General features: G+C 37.9%; 1 protein-coding gene across 4 annotated transcripts in view; it reads left to right on the top strand.

Moving 5' to 3' along the window:
* NHSL1 (NHS like 1) overlaps nucleotides 1-24,238 on the top strand; it is a 295,287-nt gene that overhangs the window by 197,001 nt on the left and 74,048 nt on the right. For all 4 annotated transcript variants that reach the window (XM_044002291.1, XM_044002292.1, XM_044002293.1 and 1 more), the window contains exon 2: nucleotides 16,579-16,731. In XM_044002291.1, the coding sequence (XP_043858226.1) occupies nucleotides 16,579-16,731 (153 nt within the window). The remainder of the gene's footprint in view (nucleotides 1-16,578; nucleotides 16,732-24,238) is intronic.

Genomic DNA, 24,238 nt, shown 5'->3' with positions numbered 1-24,238 from the left:
CAAGAAACCTCAAGGAGACCAGTCACTAAATCATAGTATACCTGAAGGGGGAGTAAGATGGAAGAAGACTGGAAAGGTAGGAAAGGACCATGTTATAAAATAATTTAAATGCAAAATAAAGAATTTTATATTAGATCCTGAAGGTACTAGTTATCTCTTTCATCTGCACAATCTTATTAGATCATTTCCAAAAGTTCTTTGCATTCTAACATTCTAGGCCATTCCTTATTTTTCCCTCTAGTAGGCCATGCTATAGGTACAGAGCCAGCTAGGTAGCACAATGGATAGAGCACTTGACCTGAAGACCTAAGTTCAGGCATTTAATAGCTGTGTGACACTGGACAAATTCCTTAATCTTTCTCTGCCTTAATTTTCTCAATATAAAATTGCAGTGACAATCATAGCACCTACCTTGCAGAGTTGTGAGGATCAAATGAGGTAATATTTGTAAAGTGCTTAGCAAAGTGCCTGATGTTTAAATGATTATTCCCTTATCCCCTCCTATATACCTACCCTCAGTCAAATCAAAACACAAGCCTCATCTCCCAGTGAAGACTTGTCCATAGAACATCACCCATTCACTAACTGGCCACACAATCTGTAAACTTTCCCATTCCTTTCTCTGTTTCTGTGGAATAGAATCTTCCCATTTGTTGGTTTGAACAGTGATGAGCTTAGAATGCTTTTTCAGATGAGCCCCTATTGTCGTTTTGGAACATGCTTTTATCTGCCTGCCTATCTTTTCATTTGTTCAGCATTTGTCCCATGAATATCATGGCCTGACTAGAATAGTGACAGTGATAGTTGATGTTTTGAAACTGGCCAAGCAGAGTGCTGAACAGATGGTGGCAATAGTATCAGATTAAATTATTAAGTAGGATTTGAGACAGAGATGCAACACATGCAGAGTGAAGGGTGCTTCCCAACATCAGAATTATCATATAAACCAAATACCCATTGAATTGCTTCCAAAGAATTGATAATATATATTGTGGGGTCCTCCCAGCTCTCATCCTCTTCCCTTCCCCAGTGAATGATACTGATCAAGGTGATGGTTTTTAAAATTTTCCCTGTTTTTAAAAAAGATTATTAGTCTGAGGGGATAGATGATAATATAACTTTTCTTTTGAGGTTTGCTAAAATGGATATATGGGTGAAATAATCATTGTACCAAAGTACCCTTAGAAGATTAAGATAATTTTAAGTGGATTATACATAGTCAGCACTAAATACAATTTTTGTTAGATGAAGGTGGATCAACTTACTATAAAATTCCTTGCTTTAGGGAGAGGGACAGAAATTTTGGCAAAAGATCCATCTTCAGCTGGTGCCATCAATGAAAACTATTAAGTTACTAATGCTTTTTTTAAACTGGTGAGCACATAGTAGAGCAAATATGCACAAAGCACCTTGATACAACTAGTTGTAGCTGTGGATAGAAAAGTGGGTCTGGAACCAGGAAGACCTGAGTTCAAATGTGATCTTAGATACTTAGTAGCCACATGACCTTGGGCAAGTCACTTAACTGAAATTCACCTCAGCTTCCTCATCTATAAAATGGGAATAATAATTGCACTTACCTCCCAGGGTTGTTATGAGAATTAAATGAGATTACCTTTGTAAAATGCCTTGCAAACCTTAAAGTACTGTGCAAATGTTAGCTATTAGATAAAATTTCCCTCAATTGCTAAGTAGGGTACATGCAATCTACTAGAATATCCTTTTGTCTGCCTTCATCTGGTACTCCTTAACCTCTTATTTATTATAATGACATTTTTAGTTTTGAAGATGGAAAAGTGTATTGGGGATATCATGTCCGAGACTAAGAACAAAACTGATATGTTGGGATGCTTTATGGAAGAACATAGATAAAAGAAGGCATGAATTTTTGCTATCCACACAGGTGGATGGATTGCCTACATCACTGAGAAAATCAATTCATCCAACTATTATTTTCTTAGAGTGAACAGTTAATCAAAAGGAATTATTAACATTTCTAAATACTGTATATCCTGTGTTCTTCTAAAGGAATTAATTTCTCTCTTTCTCCAGTTTCCAAGTATTATTGATTCTACCTCTGCAGTTTTTCTTTACAGTCATCCCTTCATACTACCACCATTCTAGTTCAGGCTTAGAGTATTTATATAATAGTCTCCTAATTAGCTTCCCTTTCCCCAGTTCTCACTGCTTTTCAATTTATTATCCACTAAGCTGACATTTTTTTTTTTTGCGGGGCAGTGGGGGTTAAGTGACTTGCCCACGGTCACACAGCTAGTAAGTGTCAAGTGTCTGAGGCCGGATTTGAACTCAGGTACTCCTGAATCCAGGGCCGGTGCTTTATCCACTGCGCCACCTAGATGCCCCCAAAATAATATTTTTTTAAAAGGTTTTATTTAAAGTTTTGAGTTCCAAATTTTATCCTTTCCTCCCTCCCCTCTTTTCTCCCTTCCCTGAGGTGGTAAACAATCAGATATAGGTTATAAACGTGCAGCTATGTAAAACATTTCCATATTAGTTATTTTGTACAAGAAGACTTGAATAAAAGAAAAAAGAAAGAAAATGAAAAATAGCAGGCTTCATTCTGTATTCAAACACTATCAGGTCTTTCTCTGGAGGGGGGATAGTATGCTTCATCATTAGTCCTTTGGAATTGTCTTGGATCATTGTATTGCTGAGAATAGCTAAATAATTCACAGTTCTTCATTGAACAATAGTGTTGTTGCTGTGTACGATGTTCTCCTGGTTCTTTTCACTATGTATCAGTTCATGTAAGTCTTTCCAGGTTTTTCTGAAATAATCTTGCTCTTCATTTTTTATATCACAATAATATTCCATTACAGTCATATACCATAGCTTGTTTAGCCATTCCCCAATTGATGTGTATCCCTTTGATTTCCACTTCTTAGCCACTACAAAAAAAGCTCCTATAAAAAATGTCCTGTTCCCTTTTTTTTTTTTTGGATGTCTTTGGGATATAGACCTAGAAGATATTGCTGGATCAAAGGGTATGCACAGTTTTATTGCCTTTGGGCATAATTGCTCTCCATAATTGTTGGATCAATTTACAACTCTACAAACACTGGATTAGCATCCCAGTTTTCCCACATCCCTTCCAACATCCAATATTTTCCTTTTTTGTCATATTAGCCAATCTGATAGGTGTGAGGTGGTACCTCAGAGTTGTTTTAATTTGCATTTCTCTAATCAATAGTGATTTAGCGCATTTAAGATAATTTTGAGGCATGAATTTGATCATGTCATTCCTTGCTTCAAAATCTCTATGACTCCTTATTACCTTAAAGTAAAATATTCATTAAATTCCCTTAAAACCATCACAATTTGGCTCTCACAATCTCCTATCATTATATCTTGCTACGTACATTTAACTGCTTCTTCATCCTTCCACTGCTTTTGAGAGTCAAATGTCCTGACTGTCACAGGACAATGTGATACAAATGGCCACTGGACAGGGTTTCAGTATTTCAGGGTTCCATGAGGTACACTGGAGTGGTCAGGAATGTGGCTACAATCTAGGCACTAGAACAGAGATGAAGATGGGAGCACAAAAAGGGAGGCTCATGTATCCTTGAGAGTGGCAGGCATTGTGATTCTTTTTGGACTGATGACATTTCTCTTACTGATTTCACACTTGCTACTGTCTGTAATCTTGAGATGGGTTCCTGGATATATACCTTTCCTTTATTACTTTCCAAAAGCTTGGGGTGAAGGTGGTCCCGAAATTCCTTTCCCCTAACATATGTAAGTACAAGCAGGAGGTGTTTTAGGAGACATTTAGAGGCAGATGGTTCCATATAGGAGCATGAAATAGGTTTTTTTTTTCTGTTTTCACTGTTTCATTTACTATGTGATCAAAACATACTAAATTTCTTAACCCATAGACTTAGGGAACTATTGTTAAGATAGAAAAAAGACTCATGGGCTATATACATATTGTAGATTTCTTAATTTGATATTTTGAATAACATTAATTGCATCCCCTAGTTCAGGGGTTCTTAATTTGGGATCAGCAGTTCATGAACTTTGATGGGAAAAAACTAAATCTTTATTTTCAGTAATTAACATTTCCTTTAAATATTTTAAAATATTCTTAGAAGGAATCCACAGGGCTTTATCAAAATGCTAAAGGGGGGTGCAGCTAGATGGCGCAGTGAATAAAGCACTGGCCCTGGATTCAGTAGTACCTGAGTTCAAATCTGGCCTCAGACACTTGACACTTACTAGCTGTGTGACCCTGGGCAAGTCACTTAACCCCCATTGCCTCACCAAAAAAAAAACTGCTAAAGGGGTCTGTGATACCAAAAGGTCAAAACCCCCCTGCTTTGCAGTAGCAGTTTGAGGGTGAGGATCACTATAACTGTAGGCTACATGATCTTCTAAGCAAGTTATAGTTTGTCAAGACCATCAGACTGGTGTCTCAAGACAACAAGGCCTGCCATTCAGATATTTCACTCCTTATTGAATAATTATGACAGGCTTTCAAGCAATGGGACTTAAGGGTATCTGAAAAGGTATAACATGAGCTATAGACATCCCAATAGTAAAGTGCATTGTTAATGTATTTTTTTTTTGCGGGGCAATGGGGATTAAGTGACTTGCCCAGGGTCACACAGCTAGGAAGTGTCAAATGTCTAAGGCCCGATTTGAACTCAGGTCCTCCTGAATCCAGGGCTGGTGCTCTATCCATTGTGCCACCTAGCTGCCCCCAATGTAATTTATTTTTAATTGTAACAGAGTTGAGGCCAGGAGTCAGATATCATGCTACTGAAAGGGGAATAAATGAGTAAGAAATGAAAGCAATTGGCATAATATGTTTTAGACATTTAGGAATGAAAAACTATTAGAGTATATCAGGGTCCAGGGTAGTATGCAAGCAGAGTAAAAAACACTTTTGTGGGGAAACAAAAACCCATAAGTCCCTTCTGTGCCAGCTTAGTCTCTTCTATACTCCTGAGAAAGGATGTCAACTCCTTGAGAGCAGGAACTGTCTTTTCCCTGTCTTTCTATCCCTAGCATAATATTTGGCATGTAGTAGGTATATTAAAAATGCACATTGACTGACTGACTTGGAGTGCTGAAGTTGTACAGATAGGATCTGGCAAAAGCTTAGAATAAACTCAAAGCAATTAAAATGAACATTGATTCTTTTTGTTTGTTTCTTTGTTTTGCAGGGCAATGAGGGTTAAGTGACTTGCCCAGGGTCATACAGCTAGTTAAGTGTCAAGTGTCTGAGGCCGGACTTGAACTCAGGGAGTCCTGAATCCAGGGCCTGTACTCTATCCACTGTGCCACCTAGCTGTCCCCTGAACATTGATTCTTAATGTAACATGTTGGTTGTTGTGGAATTTCTCAATAATATTCTCAGTAAAAATAAGGTAATATGTCATTTTTCTTTGATATCAAAAGACCTTTTACATATAGCTAGAGAAACACTATATGGAGGAAACAGCACCAAATCCGAAGTTACAGGAGCAACGTTTAAATATATGCTTTGGTTCACTTTTCTCATTTGTTAAATAAGAGTATGGGAGAAAGTTGAAAGTCTGACTCTGTAACTAAAAGTATTATGAAGCCAAATACTAAAGTTAGCATGGCATAATGGATAGACCCAGGTTTGAACTCTGCCTCTAACACTTACTAGCTTTATGACCATGGACAAATTACTTAACCCTTCTGAGACTCAGTTTCCTAACTTGAAAAAGGGGGATTGTAATACCTCAAAGTGTTGCTTTGAAGCTGTATGGAGATAAAACATTATGTAAACTCTAAAGTACTATAGAAATGGCAACTCTTATTCTAAATAGATTATAATTGTGACATCGGATTTTCTAAGACTCAGAAATATTTGAGATTTAAAGCAACATGATTTGCTATTAAGCTATAAATTTTGCTCTGAAAATTTATAGCTTAATTTTTATTCAATTTTTAAAATACTGAAGTGCTATCTACATGTCACATTATCTGAGAGTATTTCTTCCTTTGTCTGCCCTTATTTACCCCACGTGGAGTGTTCGACAGAATATTGTAGACAAGATTCCTGTGCATTCTTCCAAGCTATCTTTCCTCATGATTGTCCCTCCTCCTTTCCCATTGAGAGACAATATTCTCCTGTCACTCTGAGCCTTTTGTGAAATGGGAAGTGGAGGGAGAGATGCTTCCTACTATTCTTCCCTACTGTGGGCCATCTATCACTATCCTCCACACCTGCAGTAGCTTTATTAAGATGTAAAGAACATGTAGACCCTTCTGGGGTATGGAACAGGAGTCTTCCCTTCTTTGTATACCACTGAGGATTCCTAGCCTGAGGACTGAAAAATGGACCAGAAAACTGTAGCAGTGATTTGCTCACAGCTTCTACTTGGTTTTGGGGGGGGGGGGTGGTGTGGTGTCAGCCAGTACAGCAAGGACAGTCAAATCAGTTTCCATCCTTCTGTATATACATTTCCAAGTACATACCCATTCCTATGTAATTTAATATACTTAGGAGAATCTCATTGTGGATCTTAGTGCTATCTAAATTAATTATGTTACCTTTGTATAGGACTTTAAAGTGGTTTACTTCTAGCAATCCCATGTGTCAGTAAAGAAGTTATTTATTTTCTTTTTTAGAGCTGGCATCCCCACTCTTCAGAGAAAGAAACAGAGATTCAGAGGAGTTAAATAACTTCACCTAGGCAATGTAGTTAAGGAGTGGCATTGCTAGTACTTAGTTTAGTGTTATTTCCAACTGTGCCATGATGCCTTGAAACTAACACTTTCTTGTATTAATCAATTCACAAACTGTTCAAAATATGGGTATAGAAATTTTGAAAGATAAGATGTCAAAATAAAGTGAACATCATTCTCTTAAAACATGATTGAGAGAAGAAAATCATTTCCTAGTCAGTTCTTACATTCTCTAGCAGGAATATGAGTGAGATTTAGGGGAAAAACCTGAAAGAAATATTCAGGGGAAAACTGCCAATAGTCTTCCCTCAGTATAGCTCTTCCATGAGATAACAGGACTCAATTCAATACCAAATTCAAAAGAAAATGTATTAAGCACATACTATGCACAAGTCATTAAGGGTATGAAGAAAATAAAAGACTCTGTCCTCAAGGACCTTACTTTCTGTTGGTGAGATGGAGTGGGAGGATATAACAAGGATTATACCACTGAAATAGTAAAGTAGAGCACAGATCACCCCCTGGCTTCTACTGCCTGAAGGCCAGGTATGTTTGATTCTGGACAACACCTTACCACCCCCTCCAGGGTTGTCTGGTTTTCTTAAGGGGATCTGGAGGGCTTTGGTCCTCTGACATTGGCCCCAGCCTCCACCAATGGTGTTCCCTTAATTGTAGGGGCTGTAGATACCATGCATCCCAGTTCCATTAGCCACTAACAGTCAAATTAGCTTTTACACACAGAAACATACTTCAGAAAGTATCATCATAAATATATAGACTTATCTCCCAACATATTAGAGTGGTAATCTTCCTGCTCCCTGCCCTCCTCCCCACAACCTCAGTGTGTGGGGAGAAGATTAGCTACATAGCTTAACTTCATTCCCATAGAATATTTCAAAACCAAAACCCTCCTTAGGCTTGAGTCCCAGGCATCCTGGCTTCTATGCTGGGCTGACTTGCTGCACCATACTGCCTATAATCCTGATTTCAAGGTCACTATGGCTTGAACTCCTAGTCCCATGGACATCACCTCTGGTACCTGAAAATGAGTATGAGAGAAGAGAAACAACCGACCCCAGGTCCATTCCTTGGAGCTAGGGTATAAGAAGGAGCAAGGGCAAGACTCTCTCCTCTCACTAGTTTAGTTCATGATGTGCATGATGAGTTTAATAGTTGAACGTTGCTCAAGAGAGTATAGCTGAAAATAAAAAGCAATAGGCTCATTCTCCTCAGTTTTAAAGATGCAGTCAAAAGAGGTTCCCTCTGATTTCCAATTCTTGGCCACCACAAAAAGAGCTGCTATAAATATTTTTGTACAAATAGGTCTTTTTGTCTTTTGGGGGATGTCTTTGGTATAAAAACCTCACAGTGGTATTGCTGGATCACAGTTCTATCTATAGCCCTTTGGGCATACCTCCAAATTGCTCTCCAGAATGGTTGGATCTTTTTACAACTCCACAAATAGTGGATGTGTCCCTGCTTTTCCACAATGCCCATCAATTGGGGAATGGCTAAACAAACTGTGGTATATGATGGTGATGGAATATTATTGTACTATAACAAGTGACAAGCAGGATGATTTCAGAAAGGCCTGAAAAGACTTTTATGAACTGATGTATAGTGAAGTGAGCAGAACCAAAAGAACATTGTGGATGGAGCCTGCAATATTGTTTGATGAAGAACTGTGAATGACTTAACTATTCTCAACAATACAATCATCCAAGACAATCCCAAAGGATTACTGATGAAACATACTTTCCACTCCTAAGAAAGAACTGATATTGATGGAACAAAGACTGAAGCATGCTGTTTTTCACTTTCTTTTTTTCTTTTATTGGTTTTCTTGTACAAAATGACTAATACGGTAATGTTTTACATAATTGTATATGTATAACCCATATTTGATTGTTTACTGCATCAGGGAGAGGGGAGGGGAAGGAGGGAAGGAGGGATAAAAATTGGAACTCAAAACTATAAATAAAAATCTTTATTACTTAAAAAAAGAGTGACTACCTCCACCCATATGGTAGGGGATAAAGGCCTCCATATTACCTGAACTGGAGACACCTAGACTAGCCTACACGTCATATATTTGCTTGCCATTTTTTAGGTGGGAGCTCATCTCTTCTTTATGCTAATCCTCCAGTCTTTGAATGTATTTTGTTGGAGCAAGTGCAATTTTATATATAGAATTTCAAGTTGAAAACTTGATTGTAGATTTAGGTATGGAAGGGGACATACAGGTCATCTAGTTTTATTCCTTCATTTTACAACTGATAAATATAGTAATGATTTTGGTCTATGTTGCCCAAAGGCTTGGGCTGAACAGTAACATAAGGTAAGCTTTATTCTTTGTGTGTCCACAAAACTCTGGGTATGACCACAAACTCTTTAGCTCTCTTTAATATGTTTTCTTCTCCCCATTAGAATGTTGTTGTTGTTTGTCCTTTATTCTTTTGTTTTTGTTTTTTTGTTTGTTTTTTTGGTCGGGGCAATTGGGGTTAAGTGAGTTGCCCAGGTTACGCAGTGGGTGTCAAGTTTCTGAGGCCAATTTTGAACTTGGGTCTTCCTGAATCCAGATCTGATGCTTTACATGAACTGGGGTTGTGGGGAGGGTGGCAGGGAGCAGGAAGATTACCACTCTAACATGTTGGGAGATAAGTCTATATATTTATGACGATACTTTCTGAAGCACATGTTTCTGTGTGTAAAAGCTAATTTGACTGTTAGTGGATAATGGAACTGGGGTGCATGGGTATCTTTAGCCCCTACAGTTAAGGGAACACCATTGGTGAGTGCTGGAGCCAATGTCAGAGGGCCAAAGCCCTTCAGATCCCCTTAAGAGAACCAGTGTGCTGTGCATTAAAATAATTCTGTTTAGTATTAGACTTCGCTCTATTGAAATGGAGACTGGTGACACACCTGAAGGTTACTGCAGATTTTGGGTCCAAAGGCCTTGGTTAAAATTCCATTTCTGCCACAAAAAAGACACCTTTAGTCTTCTTAAGACAGTCTTTTAACTTCTCTGTCCTGGGTTTTCCTCATTTGTAAATTGAGGGGGTTGGACTAGAGAATGTTAACAGATTCTTTCAAGCTCTAAATCTGATCTATGATCCATAATCACAGTGTTCACTCATGCAACTTGAGAGAATTTTCAGCATTTCTACCTCGCCTTTTAGCAAATGCATTTGCTTCTAGATAAAGCAGTATTTATATAGGCCAACATGGGGTAGAAATCTGTGTAGGGCTATGATTTTCTTTTTGGTCTTGAAAAAAAAAAACTAAAGGGAAAGTTCTTGGGCTTTTTTGTTTCTCTTTTCTTTTTGAGGAGGGAGGGGATAGACAATGCATTCCAAATCTTGCCCTGAAGGAAGTCTCTGTTTAAGTTTCAATCTTTTAGTAATAGTGATTTGTATTATAAATGAAATGTTTTGAATTAGTGGCTTATTACAGTTTTTTCTATTCAGTTAAGAGCTTGACCCATACCAATATAAATTAAGACATTCTCTAAGTTTTATTTCAGAACCTTCCCTTGGAAGGAGAAAAACAATTTTAGGGGCCCTTCATCTTTTCAGGTCAATTGTTGGACAAATATTTATGTAGGGCTATCACTTAATCAATGTTTATTAAGCACCTACTATTTGCTAGTCACTGCTAAGTGCTGGGGATAGAAAAGAGGCAAAGGATAGTCGCTGCACTCAAAGAACTTAGAGTCTAATAGGAAAGCTAATATGTAAACAAATATATACAAAGCAAAATATATCCAGGATAAATAGAAAAAATTAAGGGAGAAGGCTTCCATTAAAAATGTGGAATTTTAATTAGGGCTTAAAGGAAGTCAGCCACTTCCCCAGGGTCACAGAGTCATTCTGTGTCAGAGTCTGGACTTGAACCTAGATGTTCCTGAGTTGAAAACCTGTTATCATTATACCTTCATTAAGATGCTTCACAGATTGATTTACTTTTCCTTTCCTCACTTCTCTTCTTTCCTTCCTTCCTTCCTTCCTTCCTTCCTTCCTTCCTTCCTTCCTTCCTTCCTTCCTTTCTTTTTTTTTTGGGGGGGGTGAGGCAATTGGGGTTAAGTGACTTGCCCAGGGTCACACAGCTAGTAAGTGTGAAGAGGTTGTATTTGAACTCAGGTCCTCCTGACTCTAAGGCCAGTGCTCCATCCACTACACCACCTAGCTGTCCCCTCACCTCTCTTTCTATTCACTTTCCCTTAGAGTATTGTTCTCTGGTTCATACTTATTTACTCATTGTACTGGAGCTCTCATCTCATCTCTTTGTGAAGGATGGTGTATATATACAATAACAAGCACAGTACATACATTTGCCTAACAGCCTATTTTCCAGAGAACTCACACAAGGCAGGTACTCACATGGAGGTCAGAAATGATACAGGTATACTTTCAAGGTTTCTCTGAAGAACTTTGGAATCAATTGTGAGACATGGGAGACACTGGCAAAGGACCACCCAGCATGGTGTGCCCACATCCAAGAAAGTTCTGTGTTCTACACACAAAGCAGAATTACAGTAGCTCAAAAGAAATAAGAGATGTGTAAATTTAGAGACATCTCTACTCTGTGTTCCTTTTGAACTATTTGTGCCCTACCTATGGTAGAGCCTTCTGAGCTGGTATTGGTCTGATCAGCCAAAGTACATACTGTACTTTGACCCCAACATAGTGATGCCATTTTGGTCCTCTTCAAGTACAAAGGACAACAGCCAAGTACAGTATGTAATAATTACACACTAGAAGATTTTCAATGTTTGTTAATGGGGAGCAAGCTTGATTAGTCAAAAGAACATTGGATTTGCGGTCAGAAAACTGGAATTTAAATGCTGGATTTGTTCTTTACTACTTATGTGATCTTAGGCAAGTGATTTTTACACTCTGAACTTCAATTTCCTCATCTGTAAAATGAGAGGGTTGGACAAGGTGATATCTAAGGGCCTTTCTAGATGTAAACCCTCTACCAGAACCTTTCACCCTTGAAAAAACAGACAGAAAGAATAGCACATTTCTTTGGGAAAGTACTAATTTAAGTGATTAAGTCTAAAGATTAAATTAATTGGCTATCAGGCAATTGATTTTCCTGGTTGCTTAAGGGAGGAGAAGGGACTTTCTAGATTGGTAGAAAGGACATGCAAATGAGAACCAAACTTTGGCAGAGCAGTTAAGGTGCTGCTACAGGATCTTTGGCTGAGACCAGGCAAAAAGGGGTGAGAAAACAAGGGCATTCTAATTTGCAGGAAAATGCAGTCATCATTTGTAGCTCCATGGAGATTCTATTGTAAAATCTTTACTGCCTTTAAATGGTTCCAGTGTTTGAGGTGGGGGTGGGGTGGAGGGGATCAGTGTTGGGGAAATAATAGTTGCAAGTTGGGGTTGGAAGTCAGTTCCATGTAGTCTGACTTAGCAGGAGAGGGACAAAGAATCAACATGGAATTGCTTACAGACCTGTCGACTGTGCTACAAAGGACCTGGAAGCTACCAATGGCCTAGGGGAAAATGGAAAATGCATTTGTTTTTGCCCTTATTTTATAGAGTGAAATCTGCACGTCGTTGGTGGATAGGAAGAGGGAAAGCCTCTATTGATTTGTTGGAGAGAAAACTGAATGAATGAGCCCTGAGGCAGAAAGTCTGATGTGGGTTTCATGCAAATAAGAACTGTGATTGGCTTCTTGTTCTTCCCCCCACATGTTGTAACTGGCTGCTCTCAGCCTTGAGGATTAGGTTTCAGAATAAGCTTTTCAGGTTCAAGGATTGTTAATGGTTTGTAACCACTGGGATAGTCAGCCCAGCCTCCAAGTTACATTGCCCTGGCAGATGCCTACATTCGTGGAGACAGAGGGGAAGGAAAGTTGGGAGCAGAAGTTGAAGCAAATTCAGACTGAATCTTGACTTGGGGCTCATTGCTGCATCCGACTTCTTATGGGATATAAACTACTACAGAACTTCATGTAGGCACCTTGGAAATGGTCATATTCTTTAACACAAAGATCAAGTCTTTAATTAAACTTTTTAAGAAGAAGAGTAAGTAGTTCTTTTGTCTTTCTTTCCTCCCACTCCCCTCTATAGACCTCCCTGCACCCCCTACTGTGTGTGTCTTATTCTCTTTCTCACCCTTTGAGTGATGGAATGGAAAGAAATGGTGGAAATGCATAATTACTATGAGGTTAAATAGCTGGCTTTTATTTCACACAGAGATATTGAAAGAATCAATGAAATGATGTTTGTGGGAGCACAATTTAACTATATGTAATTTGCAAATAACCTTTTGTTATAGTTCAAACTTTTGCTATTTATTACAAGGAGAGCATTTTGTTTTTAACTTCCCATTTAAAAAACGGGAGTCAAGTTGGGCAACTTTCTTTGTTCCTCTATAAAACTATTGAAAGAGGAAAAGACATGTATTTGTTTGCTTTGTATTATCCTCCATGTATAGGAGGGAATGTGTATGCCTGTGTGTTTTAAATTGTTATGTGGTAAGGAAGTCCTTGAATGATTTGTTCCATATTTTAGGTGGAGATAATCCTGTAAAGTTTCCTCAGGAGGTCTTATCTGTGTACTTGTTTAAACACAGAAGGACCCTGCTACCTACCAAATTCCATCTAAATTGAAGAGTGATCATTTTAAAGTCAAAAATAAGAGCAATACAGTTTTGTTGAAATGTCATTAAAGGAAAAATTTGCAGCCAGGCACTTTTTTATTTACTTGGAACTGACCAAATATTTAGATGGTTTTCTTATACTTTGGTTGCTTCTGTCTTTCTCTTTCTTCTTTCATGGTGTCAATTGTTTATGCTGCTTAATAATGAATTCTATGTGCCGTTGTGGTAGCAACAAAGAACAGCATCTAAGGCTGTTTTTTCACGTAGAATGTTTACTCAACTACTCTTCATGATTAGAATCTACACTGAAAGGGGAGGGGCAGATTGTAATGTTCCAGGTGGGGAGACAACTGCATCTTCATAGTGAGCCAACAGATGTTTTCCTATTTTTTCCCTTTTGTAACAATATAGAGTGTAAAGAGGTAGATATCTGAATATTATTACTTAGATTTGATCAGTTGCGACAAATAAATACCCTGCACCATTCAACATTTTCTTGCTGAGGAAATAAAGTAATTTGTTATGATAAACCAGTGTTATAATAAACTAATTGGTGTTTAGTAACACCATCATCAATGGCCATCAGTGGTGGTAGTGGTGGTGGTGGTAGTAATAGCAGACTTAAGATTTTAAATTTAAGATTTGCAATGCACTTTGCATATATTATCCTGTAATTCTGAGATGGGATATATACAACACTATATTAGGTATTTCATTACAAAGTTAAAGAAAAAGTCCTGATTAGTCTTAGACACATTTATTGACATGAGTATATAACCTGATCAACAAGGGATTAAGTCAGAAAAAAATCCTCATCAGGAACACAAAAGAGAACAAGACAGCTAAGGATCTCTTTAAGAGGGCTGAATTTGGAGTACTAGCTGAGTTCAAATTTAGCTCTCCTATCCAAGTGACTGGCCAAATCACTTAACCTTTCTAGGCCTCAGTAGTCTCATCTTTTTGAAGGCAGCTATTAATCTCTCTCTCTCTCTCTCTCTCTCTCTCTCTCTCTCTCTCTCTCTCTCTCTCTCTCTCTCTCTCTCTCTCTCTCTCTTTCTCCTTACCTCCCTCCCTCTACCTCTCTCTCCCCTTTTTTATCCCCATTGCTTGACGTATAAAAATGTTTAATTGAATAATCTGTAAACTGAGGGGTTTGTAATTCAAAGTCCCTTCCAGCTATCCTGTATAAACATCTTAACACAAAGATTTAATTTCTGGGTTTATAGGGAAGGTAAGATACACACACATATCTTTATATATATGATACCTATTTATATTGTGTGTATATTTATTTGCTCTCTCATTTACTTATCTGTCTGTCTTCCTGTCTGTCTGTCTATCTGTTTATCACCTAGCTAGCTAGCTATCTGTTTTCTTCCCTCCCCATCCCTTTAGAACATTAGCTCTTCCAGGACAAGGGCTGTTCTTTCTTTGTATTCCCAGCCCATAGCACATAACAGTGTTGAATAAATGCTTGTAGTTTGATTATGACCATGTCAGAAGGGTTATGGCACAATATGATAGAGGAGGAAAAGGGGGTTCAGATTGCTGAGTGGAAGTTCAGTAGCATAGAGGCTGCCTTGGATCTGTAGTCTCCCTCCAATTGGTCATTCCATCTCCAGTGTCAGGACCACAGGCCATTGCCCTGCCTGAAACTATTTCCCTCCTCACTTCTCCCTCTTAGAATCCTTCAGGCCTCAGCTTTGGTGCAACTTCCTGATCTTTCTCCTCCTTCTCTTTGTATGTTCTCTTTGCCTCCTCAAATTACCTTCTATTTAATTATGCCAATCTCTTGAGGGCATGGGCTATTTATTTTTTGCCTTTGTATCCCTTGGCACCCAGCACTGTGTTCTACCTGTGAAGAGTGCTTTAATAAATGCTTACTACATTGAATTATCAGAAAAGCAGGATTCAGATTTTTGCCTCTATTACTTAAGTCCTTGAACAATTCTTAAACCTTAAGGAGGTATAGAAAAAAATGAGCTAAATGCCAAGTGGCTCAGCAGCAGGGGAATGAGTTTTTCAGTCAAGGGATTCATAAGAATTTTGCATCAGTGGAGGGAGTACCTACAAGATGAAATCATGCCCCCGTGAAGTATTGAGATATAATTAACACCTATAGTTCACTTCTAGACTCATTGGCCTGTTCATTTGGGCTTTCTGCCAATGATTTGCACTTGCTCAGTCTGTTTTATGATCTACTAAAGTTGCAAAAGTTAGACCTGTAAAAACTATATTTGGTGGTACATTATCAGAGTGGGTTGGACTCAGCTTCTTGGTCTCTTCTGATCTTTCATCTCTATTAGAGTCATTCTTCAAACTAAGTTTCTCTAAAACAGAGGCTTCATTTTATACTAGTATTCCTTTCTTACCACTCCCTCCGCTTCTCTCCCTCCCATTCCTTTCAGGTCAGTGCTGGGTATGTAATAAGTACTTGCTAGTTAGATATTTGTTGCACCGCACCTCATGTTGCCTCACATCTCAACTTAGGTTATATGGGGAGAGGCTAGAAGATCCAGGTGGAGGAATCCTTGGCAGTAAAGATGTAAAAGGGTTAAAATGCCCCCTACTGAAGCCAAGGACCATTTGTCAGAATGTTCTAGGGGACTTCATAAGTCAAGTATATGTTAGATTAGATAACCACTGAAATTTTGCGCAATAAATTACCTATAGTTCTCTTGTGATTTTTACAAATAACTAAAGCACATGAAAATAAAGAATTCCACTGATTTCTAAAAAGAATCTCAGGAGTACTCTTTGAGGCTATTAAATGACATTTTCTTAGTTTGTTCTAGCAAAATGTGACAGCTTTTATAATTACAATGCTTTTAAGCATTGTTTTGGAAAGGAATGCTTTACATATTTTTCAGCATTACTTTGTGTTTGTTTTTCTACATGGGGCATCAAAACTTCATGATAAAATGTCTATATAATGCTACAGTATAGCAGTTATACCAGAGGATGGGTACGAGAACCTTTTATCTGTTTGATCCGCCATTTTGTAAATTTTTCACGGAAAAGGAATATTGAATTCTGGGAGAAAAGTCAGCTGAAAAGTGTAATCATGTCATTAGTATAATGGATAATTGGTAAAATTGAAGTTTTTTCCTTTGCAACCTTTTAACATATTAAGAATACCATAGTGTTTCTCAATTCAGTGTCAAAATTTGCTCCTCCATAGTACTTTTTTTTCCTAATTCAAACTAACTTTCCCCACCTTGACTTAGCTGTCATGGAACAAGCATTGTTTCATTCAACATTGCATTTTTCTCTTTACAGCCGTCTCCAATTTAGATGAGGAGAGTAGATGGACAGTTCATTACACAGCACCATGGCACCAGCAGGAAAATGTATTCCTACCTACCACAAGGCCACCCTGTGTGGAAGACTTGCATCGACAAGCAAAATTGAACCTCAAATCAGTACTGAGAGGTAAGATATTTGACATCAGTCTTTTTTTTTTTTTTTGCTTGCTTGCTTGCTTGAATGATATGATGATAATAGTCATGGTTATTTTCTATAAAGTAATTTCAATTTTCTAAGAGAAGATCTGTTACAGTTAAATACTTGAAATATACACAGGACAATCCAGACCTTGAAAGAGAAGGGTTCCTAACTTCTTTTGTAAAATAGAACCCTTTGTCAGTCTGGTGAAGCCCATGGAAGACTTCTCAGAATAACTTTTTTTTTTTTAAGGGAGGTAATTGGAGTTAAGTGACTTGCCCAGGGTCACACAGCTAGTAAGTGTTAAGTGTCTGAGGTCAGATTTGAACTCAGGTACTCCTGAATCCAGGGCCGGTGCTCTATCCACTTTGCTACCTAGCTGCACCTCAGAATAACTTTTTAAACACATAAAATAAAACATATATAATTATAAGGAAATCAATTATTGAAATAAAGATTTATTTTTTCTGACCCCCTGAAATTTATCCATGGACCCCTTAAGGGTCTGTGAATCACAGATCAAGAACCCCTACTCTATGGACTTTTTTTTCCCACTTAAAGGTACTTGATGTATATATGTGTATTTGATGTACACATCCTATAAAAGATCCACATCATATGATAAGACACATCTAAAAAGTGAGTCATACTTAGTTTTGTCATCTGAGTTGAGCCTTGCTGAAGTTGGGAGAACCATTTAGGGCCCTTTAAACCTGTTAAGTTCATTAGCTCTAACATGATTAAACAAATCACAACACAGTGGATGCTAGTTTCAGTGCCTTTTTAAAAAAGTCTTGTAGGGTTTTCTAAATTTTAAGTTCTCAAAACCTGAATGTTGCAACAATACTGTTTAATGTTTTATTCTGTTTAATCCAAGTTCTGGTGGGAACTTGGATATTTGTACCTGTTTCTAAGTCCTCTTTTTATTTCTTTCTTTTTTAAAAAAATTAATAAAGTATTTTATTTTTTTCCCTTACTTGTAACGATAGTTCTCAATTTTTGTTTATACAAGCTTTCCAATTTCAGATTTTTCTCCCTCCCTCCCCTCCCTCCCCCCTCCCCTAGACAGCAGGTAATCTGATATAGGTTTTATATCTATATCTATATACATATATCTATATACAGATAATAACATTAAACATATTTCTGCATTAGTCATGTTATAAGAAAAAAATCAGAGCAATGATGAAAAACCTCAAAATAGAAAAACATCAGCACCAAAAACAAAAGAAATAGTATGGTTCATTCAGCATCTATACTCCACAGTTCTTTTTTTTTTTTCTTGGATTTGGAGATCCTCTTCCATCACGAGTTCCCTGGAACTTTTCTGTACCATTGCATTGGTGAGAAGAATATAGTCCATCACAGTAGGTCAACACTCAATGTTGATGATACTGTGTACAATGTTCTTCTGGTTCTGCTCATCTCACTCATCATCAGTCTACGCAAGACCCTCCAGGTTTCTCTGAACTCCTCCTGCTCATCATTTCTTAACAGCACAATAGTATTCCATTGTATTAATATACCACAACTTGTCCAGCCATTCCCCAATTGATGGGCATCCCCTCAACTTCCAATTCCTTGCCACCACATAAAGAGCAGCTATAAATATTTTTGTACATGTGGGTCCCTTTCCCCTTTCCATGATTTCTTTGGGAAAAAGACCCAAAGGTGGTATTGCTGGGTCAAAGGGTATGCATAGTCTAAATTCTCTTTTAAAGGGTCTATATACACTTTGTTTAGCACTGAATCATCAGTGATTCACCACAACTTGGATGGGTCCTATCTGATCCTTCACAAATAAGTAAGTAAACCTTTTGACAAATGGAAAAATATCCATATATGATTTATAATTATTATATATCCAATGTCTCTTATTAATTTGATCCCTAATTTAAATTCTTCAAAGAACTAAAATGGACATGAAGATCAGAATGTATATGAGATCAGAAGTTGTTCCTAATATATTAGAATTCCTTCCTTCCTTCCTTCCTTCCTTCCTTCCTTCCTTCCTTCCTTCCTTCCTTCCTTCCTTCCTTCCTTCCTTCCTTCCTTCCTTCCTTCCTTCCTTCCTTCCTTCCTTCCTTCCTTCCTTCCTTCCTTCCTTCCTCCCTTCCTTCCTTCCTCCCTTCCTTCCTTCCTCCCTTCCTTCTTCTCTCCCTTCCTTTCTTCCCTCCCTCCCAAACAGTTAGTTTCCTTCAAGTCTACTTTAGCACCCAACCTTCTGTAAAAATCCTTGTAGTCAATGTGTCTTTTATCATTTGGCAGAAAAATGTTCAAACATATATAGATTGTTCTGTCTTTGACATACTTGAAAATTCAAAGATCCTCAATATTTCATGTACAGTTACCCTGAATTCTTCCCTTTTTATTATCTTCAGGCTCCGAATTTCCCTTACAAACGGATTAATCAAATTCTCACGGTGCTTCTTCACTGGTGAGATTTTTTTAGGGCTTTTCCTTGCAGTGAATGAATGAATGAATGAGTAGATGGTTGGTTGAATGAGAACACCGTTTTTAATATATGCCAAGCACTGGGGTAAACACTGGGGTTACAAATACAAAAGCAAGGCCAGAACCTGAACTCAGTGAGCTTATATTGTAATGGGGGAAACAATACCCATTGGGCAGTGGTGGACAGAGAGAGTGCCTTTGGCTTGGGGCGGGGGTGTTAGTAATACTTGAATTTCCCCACTCTACTTCCATCAGTAGATTTCTTTCTTATTTTTATTCTCTTCAGGCTATTCTAACCCTAAGAAAATTCTAATATTTTGCTTTAGAAAAAGTTACCTTTATGAAAGACCTGGGTGTAGTTTTATAGTGTAAATAGACCTTGGAAATACCAATTCTGTGGCATTTTCTCAGGTTTAAAAAAAATTATTACATCTTTAAATTTTTTATTTTGTTTTTGTTAAAAATGAAGTAAAAGTAAAATTAAATTAAAAAAATTAAATTCAAAACAAAGTTAATGCACTTATATCTATTTCTATATAGCTCTCTATAGCTAAATATGTATATGTGTATATGCCTTTATGTGTATGTATTATATAGTTGCAGAACTACAAAAAGAATAAATAAATATATATGTATATATATGTGTGTGTATATATAGATATAGATATATATGTATATACACACACATATACATACACATATACATATATATATATATTCACCCATCCAAGACCTTACAGTCTAGTAAGGAACATAAATCATGTACTCAAATAAGGATATTTTATAAGATAAAATGTGCTAAGTACTTTGTTTTTTTAGTGAGGCCATTGGGGTTAAGTGACTTGCCCAGGGTCACACAGCTAATAAGTGTTAAGTGTCTGAGGCCGGATTTGAACTCAGGTATTCCTGACTCCAGGGCCGTTGCTCTCCACTGCGCCACCTAGCTGCCCTGTGCTAAGTACTTTGAAAGGCACATTTAAACAATTCAATTCAGCAAGCACTAAATGCCCTAAGGCACTATACTGAAAAGTGTTAGCAGAGGGAAGGAGAGTGTGCTTGTGCCAGGAGGGAAGGTTTATCTTGTCACAAATACTCCTGGTGGAATTCAAAGAGGATTCAGTATGCCCAGCAGAAGTGTGCCAAACAGTTGCCCTGATTTGATTGATCAGCCTTTACTTTATTATTTGGTCTACTTTAGGAAATTATTCTTTGCTGTCTCATCTTCAACTTTGTGTAAAGTTTAAAATGTTAAATTACCTCAATTATTCTTTACTGCAGACTTCAACATAGAACTGTTGGAAAACTGTTGCCAAGCTCTTTTTTAAAAATTTCTGCATATTTTGTTATTAGACTATAAATTTATGTAAAATTGATATAAATTCAATTTCTGTATGCTGTTTTACCTTTGCCCTTATTGCATTTATACTCCCATTATTGTTTGTTGTTTTTGTAGTTTCATTTTTCAGTCTTGTTCAACTCTTTGTGACCCCTTTTGGGGTTTTTCTGGGGAGATACTGGAGTGGTTTGCCATTTACTCCTCCAGTTCATTTTACAGAGGGGGAAACCGAGGCAAAGAGAGTCACTTGCCCAGGGTCACACAGCTAGTAAATGTCAGAGGCCAGATTTGGATTTGGGAAGCTGAGTCTTCCTGACTCCAGGCTCTCCTAGTTTCCTCTCTCATTGTTTATCTAAATCCATTTACAAGTGGGGCAGCCAGGTGGCACAATGGATAGAGCACTTGCCCTGAAGTTAGGAGGACCTGAGTTCAAATTTGACCTCAGACACTTATTACCTGTGTGACTCTGGGAAGGTCACAGCCCCAATTACCTTAAAAAATATCCAGGGCCATTTCCAATTGTCCTGATGTATATTTTGCCACTGGACCCAGATGGCTATGGAGGAGAGAGTGAGGCTGGTGACCTTGCATTTTCCAAAGCCCTGGTCCACAGGCCTTTTCTACCCTTTTACCATACTGAGTAACTTTATTCAAATCTCATGCTTTCCTTTTCAAATTACCATTTCAGTATACTAGTGCCAAACGTCCTGTTGCTGGTTTTGCCTAGACTTGCATTTTTATTTTGAAAAGGCAAATGCTTCAATAATTGCTTTAATGCCTTAAGCCATTCATTCAAAGAAAACCCTAAAAGCAAATGTACATCAAAGGGAAAATATTTTTATTAGAAGTTTTTGGGAAAACTTGCTCAAGGTCAATTTTAAAATTTGATTTTAAACACTACTTAAGAGGTATTAAATACAATTGCTTTATGGCTTTACAGGCAGGAACTTATTTAACTAGTGATTAGATTAGGGGAAAACTCCAAACTCTCACATTCTCTCTCTGTCTCTCTCTGTCTCTTTCTCTCTGTCCCTCTCTGTCTCTCTCTCCTCTCCTCCCTCTCCCTTTCTTTCCTTTTCCCCCTCTCATCTTCCCCTCCCCCCCACGGTCAATTATTAATCACCTACTATGTAGGACACTATGCTAGGCACTGAGGTTTGAAATAAGTATGAAATATGATAGAACCATCATGGATTTGCTATATTCACTAGCAACTCTAATGCAGAATATTCAGGACAGTACATAAAAGGATAAGAGAGATACAAACAAATTGCTATTTAAGATCTGAGGAAGAAAAAAACCATTTCTAATGGAATAGGAGGAAGGGTCAGACAATACTTCATGATGGAGATGGTATTTGAATGATGTCTCCAAGTATGTAAGGAAAATTTTAACAGAGAGATGGAGCAAGCAAGGATAGTTGAAGTGTGGGTATCAGCACGTGCTATTTTATGGAAAGGTTTCATTGAAGAGACATGAGTCGGGGTTGGTTTTTTTTTTTTTTTAGACACTCAATGTTTGCTTTATTTAATTGTTGAAGTGTGACTTTCTTGGAGCTCTTTGGATATTTTGCCTTGTTTATTAGCTACTTAGGTTTGTCTTTTCTTCCTTCTTGGATTGTAGTGAGACAGAGGTAGGAAAGTTGGAGATGGCTCGTTTGCTTTAAAGGCCGAGTACCTGGTGGGGTGGGGTGTCATGGCGTAGCATGGTATGGCATGGCAGGCAATAAGGCCAGAAAGAGAGAAGGGTGCCCAGTGTTAGAAGGCCTTAAGAATGGCAGCATGGCAGAGTAATGAAAAGGCTGGACCTGTAGTTAGAGGACCTAGGACTGAGCCTTGTCACTTTCTACCTGTATGACCTGGGACAGGTTGGGTAACCTTCTCTTGTGTTAAAATTCCTCATCTTTAAAATGTGGAGATTGGATTATATCACCTGTGATGCCTTCCACCTCTAAATCTATGAAACTATGAATTTGATCCTCATTGTGGTTACTCAGGACCCTGAAATGAAGAATAGAGCATAAGTATTTTCTTTCTTATTATCTCATAATGAAGGATTACTTATCAAAAACCCAGTTGTTGAATGTGTGTCCCTATTTTCTGTATCCTTCTAAGTTAACAAGGGTTAAATTTTATTTCCTTTTAAAAACACAGGCAGGGAAATATAAACTAGCCAAACAGTTTATTGTCTCTTCTTTACTGTGACCTTACCAATCACTTATTTTTATAGGAAGAATTCCTATTCTTTATGATTAATTGCAGGTATGGTTGGATAATAATCATTTATTAAGTGCCCACTCAGTGAATTTGGTACTGTGGGGATTTACAAGGAACAAGGAGATATATGACTCCTCAAGGGCAGTCTAAAGACAAGCAGATATAAAAGGACATTTTGAAACAACAGGCTCATAACCCACTATAAGTACATGGTGATGTACATAAATGCTTCAGGGTTGTCTGCAGCACTTGGAAACTGGCCAGCTTTGTCTGGAAAGGTTTCATGGAGAAGACAAATTCTGAGTCTGGTTTAAAGGTGATAATGGATATGCTTTGCTGTAAAGGCTTGAGGAAGAAGACATCCTAGACATGGGAAATGGCCTATGGAGTTATCTCAATGGTGGCTAATTCAGTTCCTATGTGGTCTCAATTAAAAATAGTATCTCAGTCTGCATGAACCCAGAATCTAAGTGAAATTTCTTCACAGACTTCCTCTTGCTTCTGCTAGGAGGAAATTGCTCCTTAGGGACCACCAACTCCCAATAGCACACTTAGACAAACGAGCCACAAAATAGGATTCTCCCCACCTAAGGATATAAATATTGTAGTGCTGCACAGAGTGGCTAGAGCCTCTGTCCAGGAACAGGATACGTGACACTTAGATAAGAAATAAAGAAAGCAAGGCAACCCTCCATAGTATAGGGGCAGAGTTTTAGGGTCATCAGTTTAGATCGTGAAAAGTCTTGTCCTCCTCCCCTATATCATCCAGGCACCTCGTTGGAGCTGTACTGGTAGCCTATGGCTTGCCTGTCTCCCTCCAATGATTCCTAGAAAAGTCTCCTTACAGTCCTTGCCTCTGATTTCTTTGTCCAACCCCCTACTTCTGAAATTCCCCCTTTTGAATATTTAAATGAGTTTTTCATTGTTTATATGTGTTTTTATTCATTGTAATAAAGTTATCACTTAAAAAAAAGAAAAGTCTTGTCAAGTCCAACTCCCTCATTTCACAGATGTGAAAACTGAGGCCCAGAGATATTAAGTGATTTGATTAAGGTCACACAAGTGTGTGGTTATGTATGGCAGATTCAGGATTTGAATCCAGTTCCTCTGACTTTCGATCCAGTGCTCTTTCCACTTCACTGTTCAGGTATTGTGATCCTGGCAGATAATCAGAGTACAAGGAAGGGTAACCTAAATTTATTGTCAGTTCATACAATATATTCTGCAAGCTGAGTTGACTTTTTATAGAGAGATGGTTATCAGCAGTGGGTGGATTTTGTCTGCTGGTCTTTATAGTGGCTGCCATCAGGTAAATGCTCCACTGGGCTATACTGATTAATGGACCCTTCTCCATCAGCAGATATGAATTACTGTTATTGTGGTCAAGTACAGAGCTTCTTGTGTATTTGATGCTGTTGATATCAGGTTAATTTGCCTATAGTATTAGTCTTGTGTTTTTATTTCAGTATTCATCAATTTAAATGTTTGC

Source organism: Dromiciops gliroides, chromosome 4 (genome assembly GCF_019393635.1).
Source record: "Dromiciops gliroides isolate mDroGli1 chromosome 4, mDroGli1.pri, whole genome shotgun sequence".
Taxonomy (NCBI): Eukaryota; Metazoa; Chordata; class Mammalia; order Microbiotheria; family Microbiotheriidae; genus Dromiciops; species Dromiciops gliroides.
This window is presented reverse-complemented; position numbering and strand designations above follow the sequence as displayed.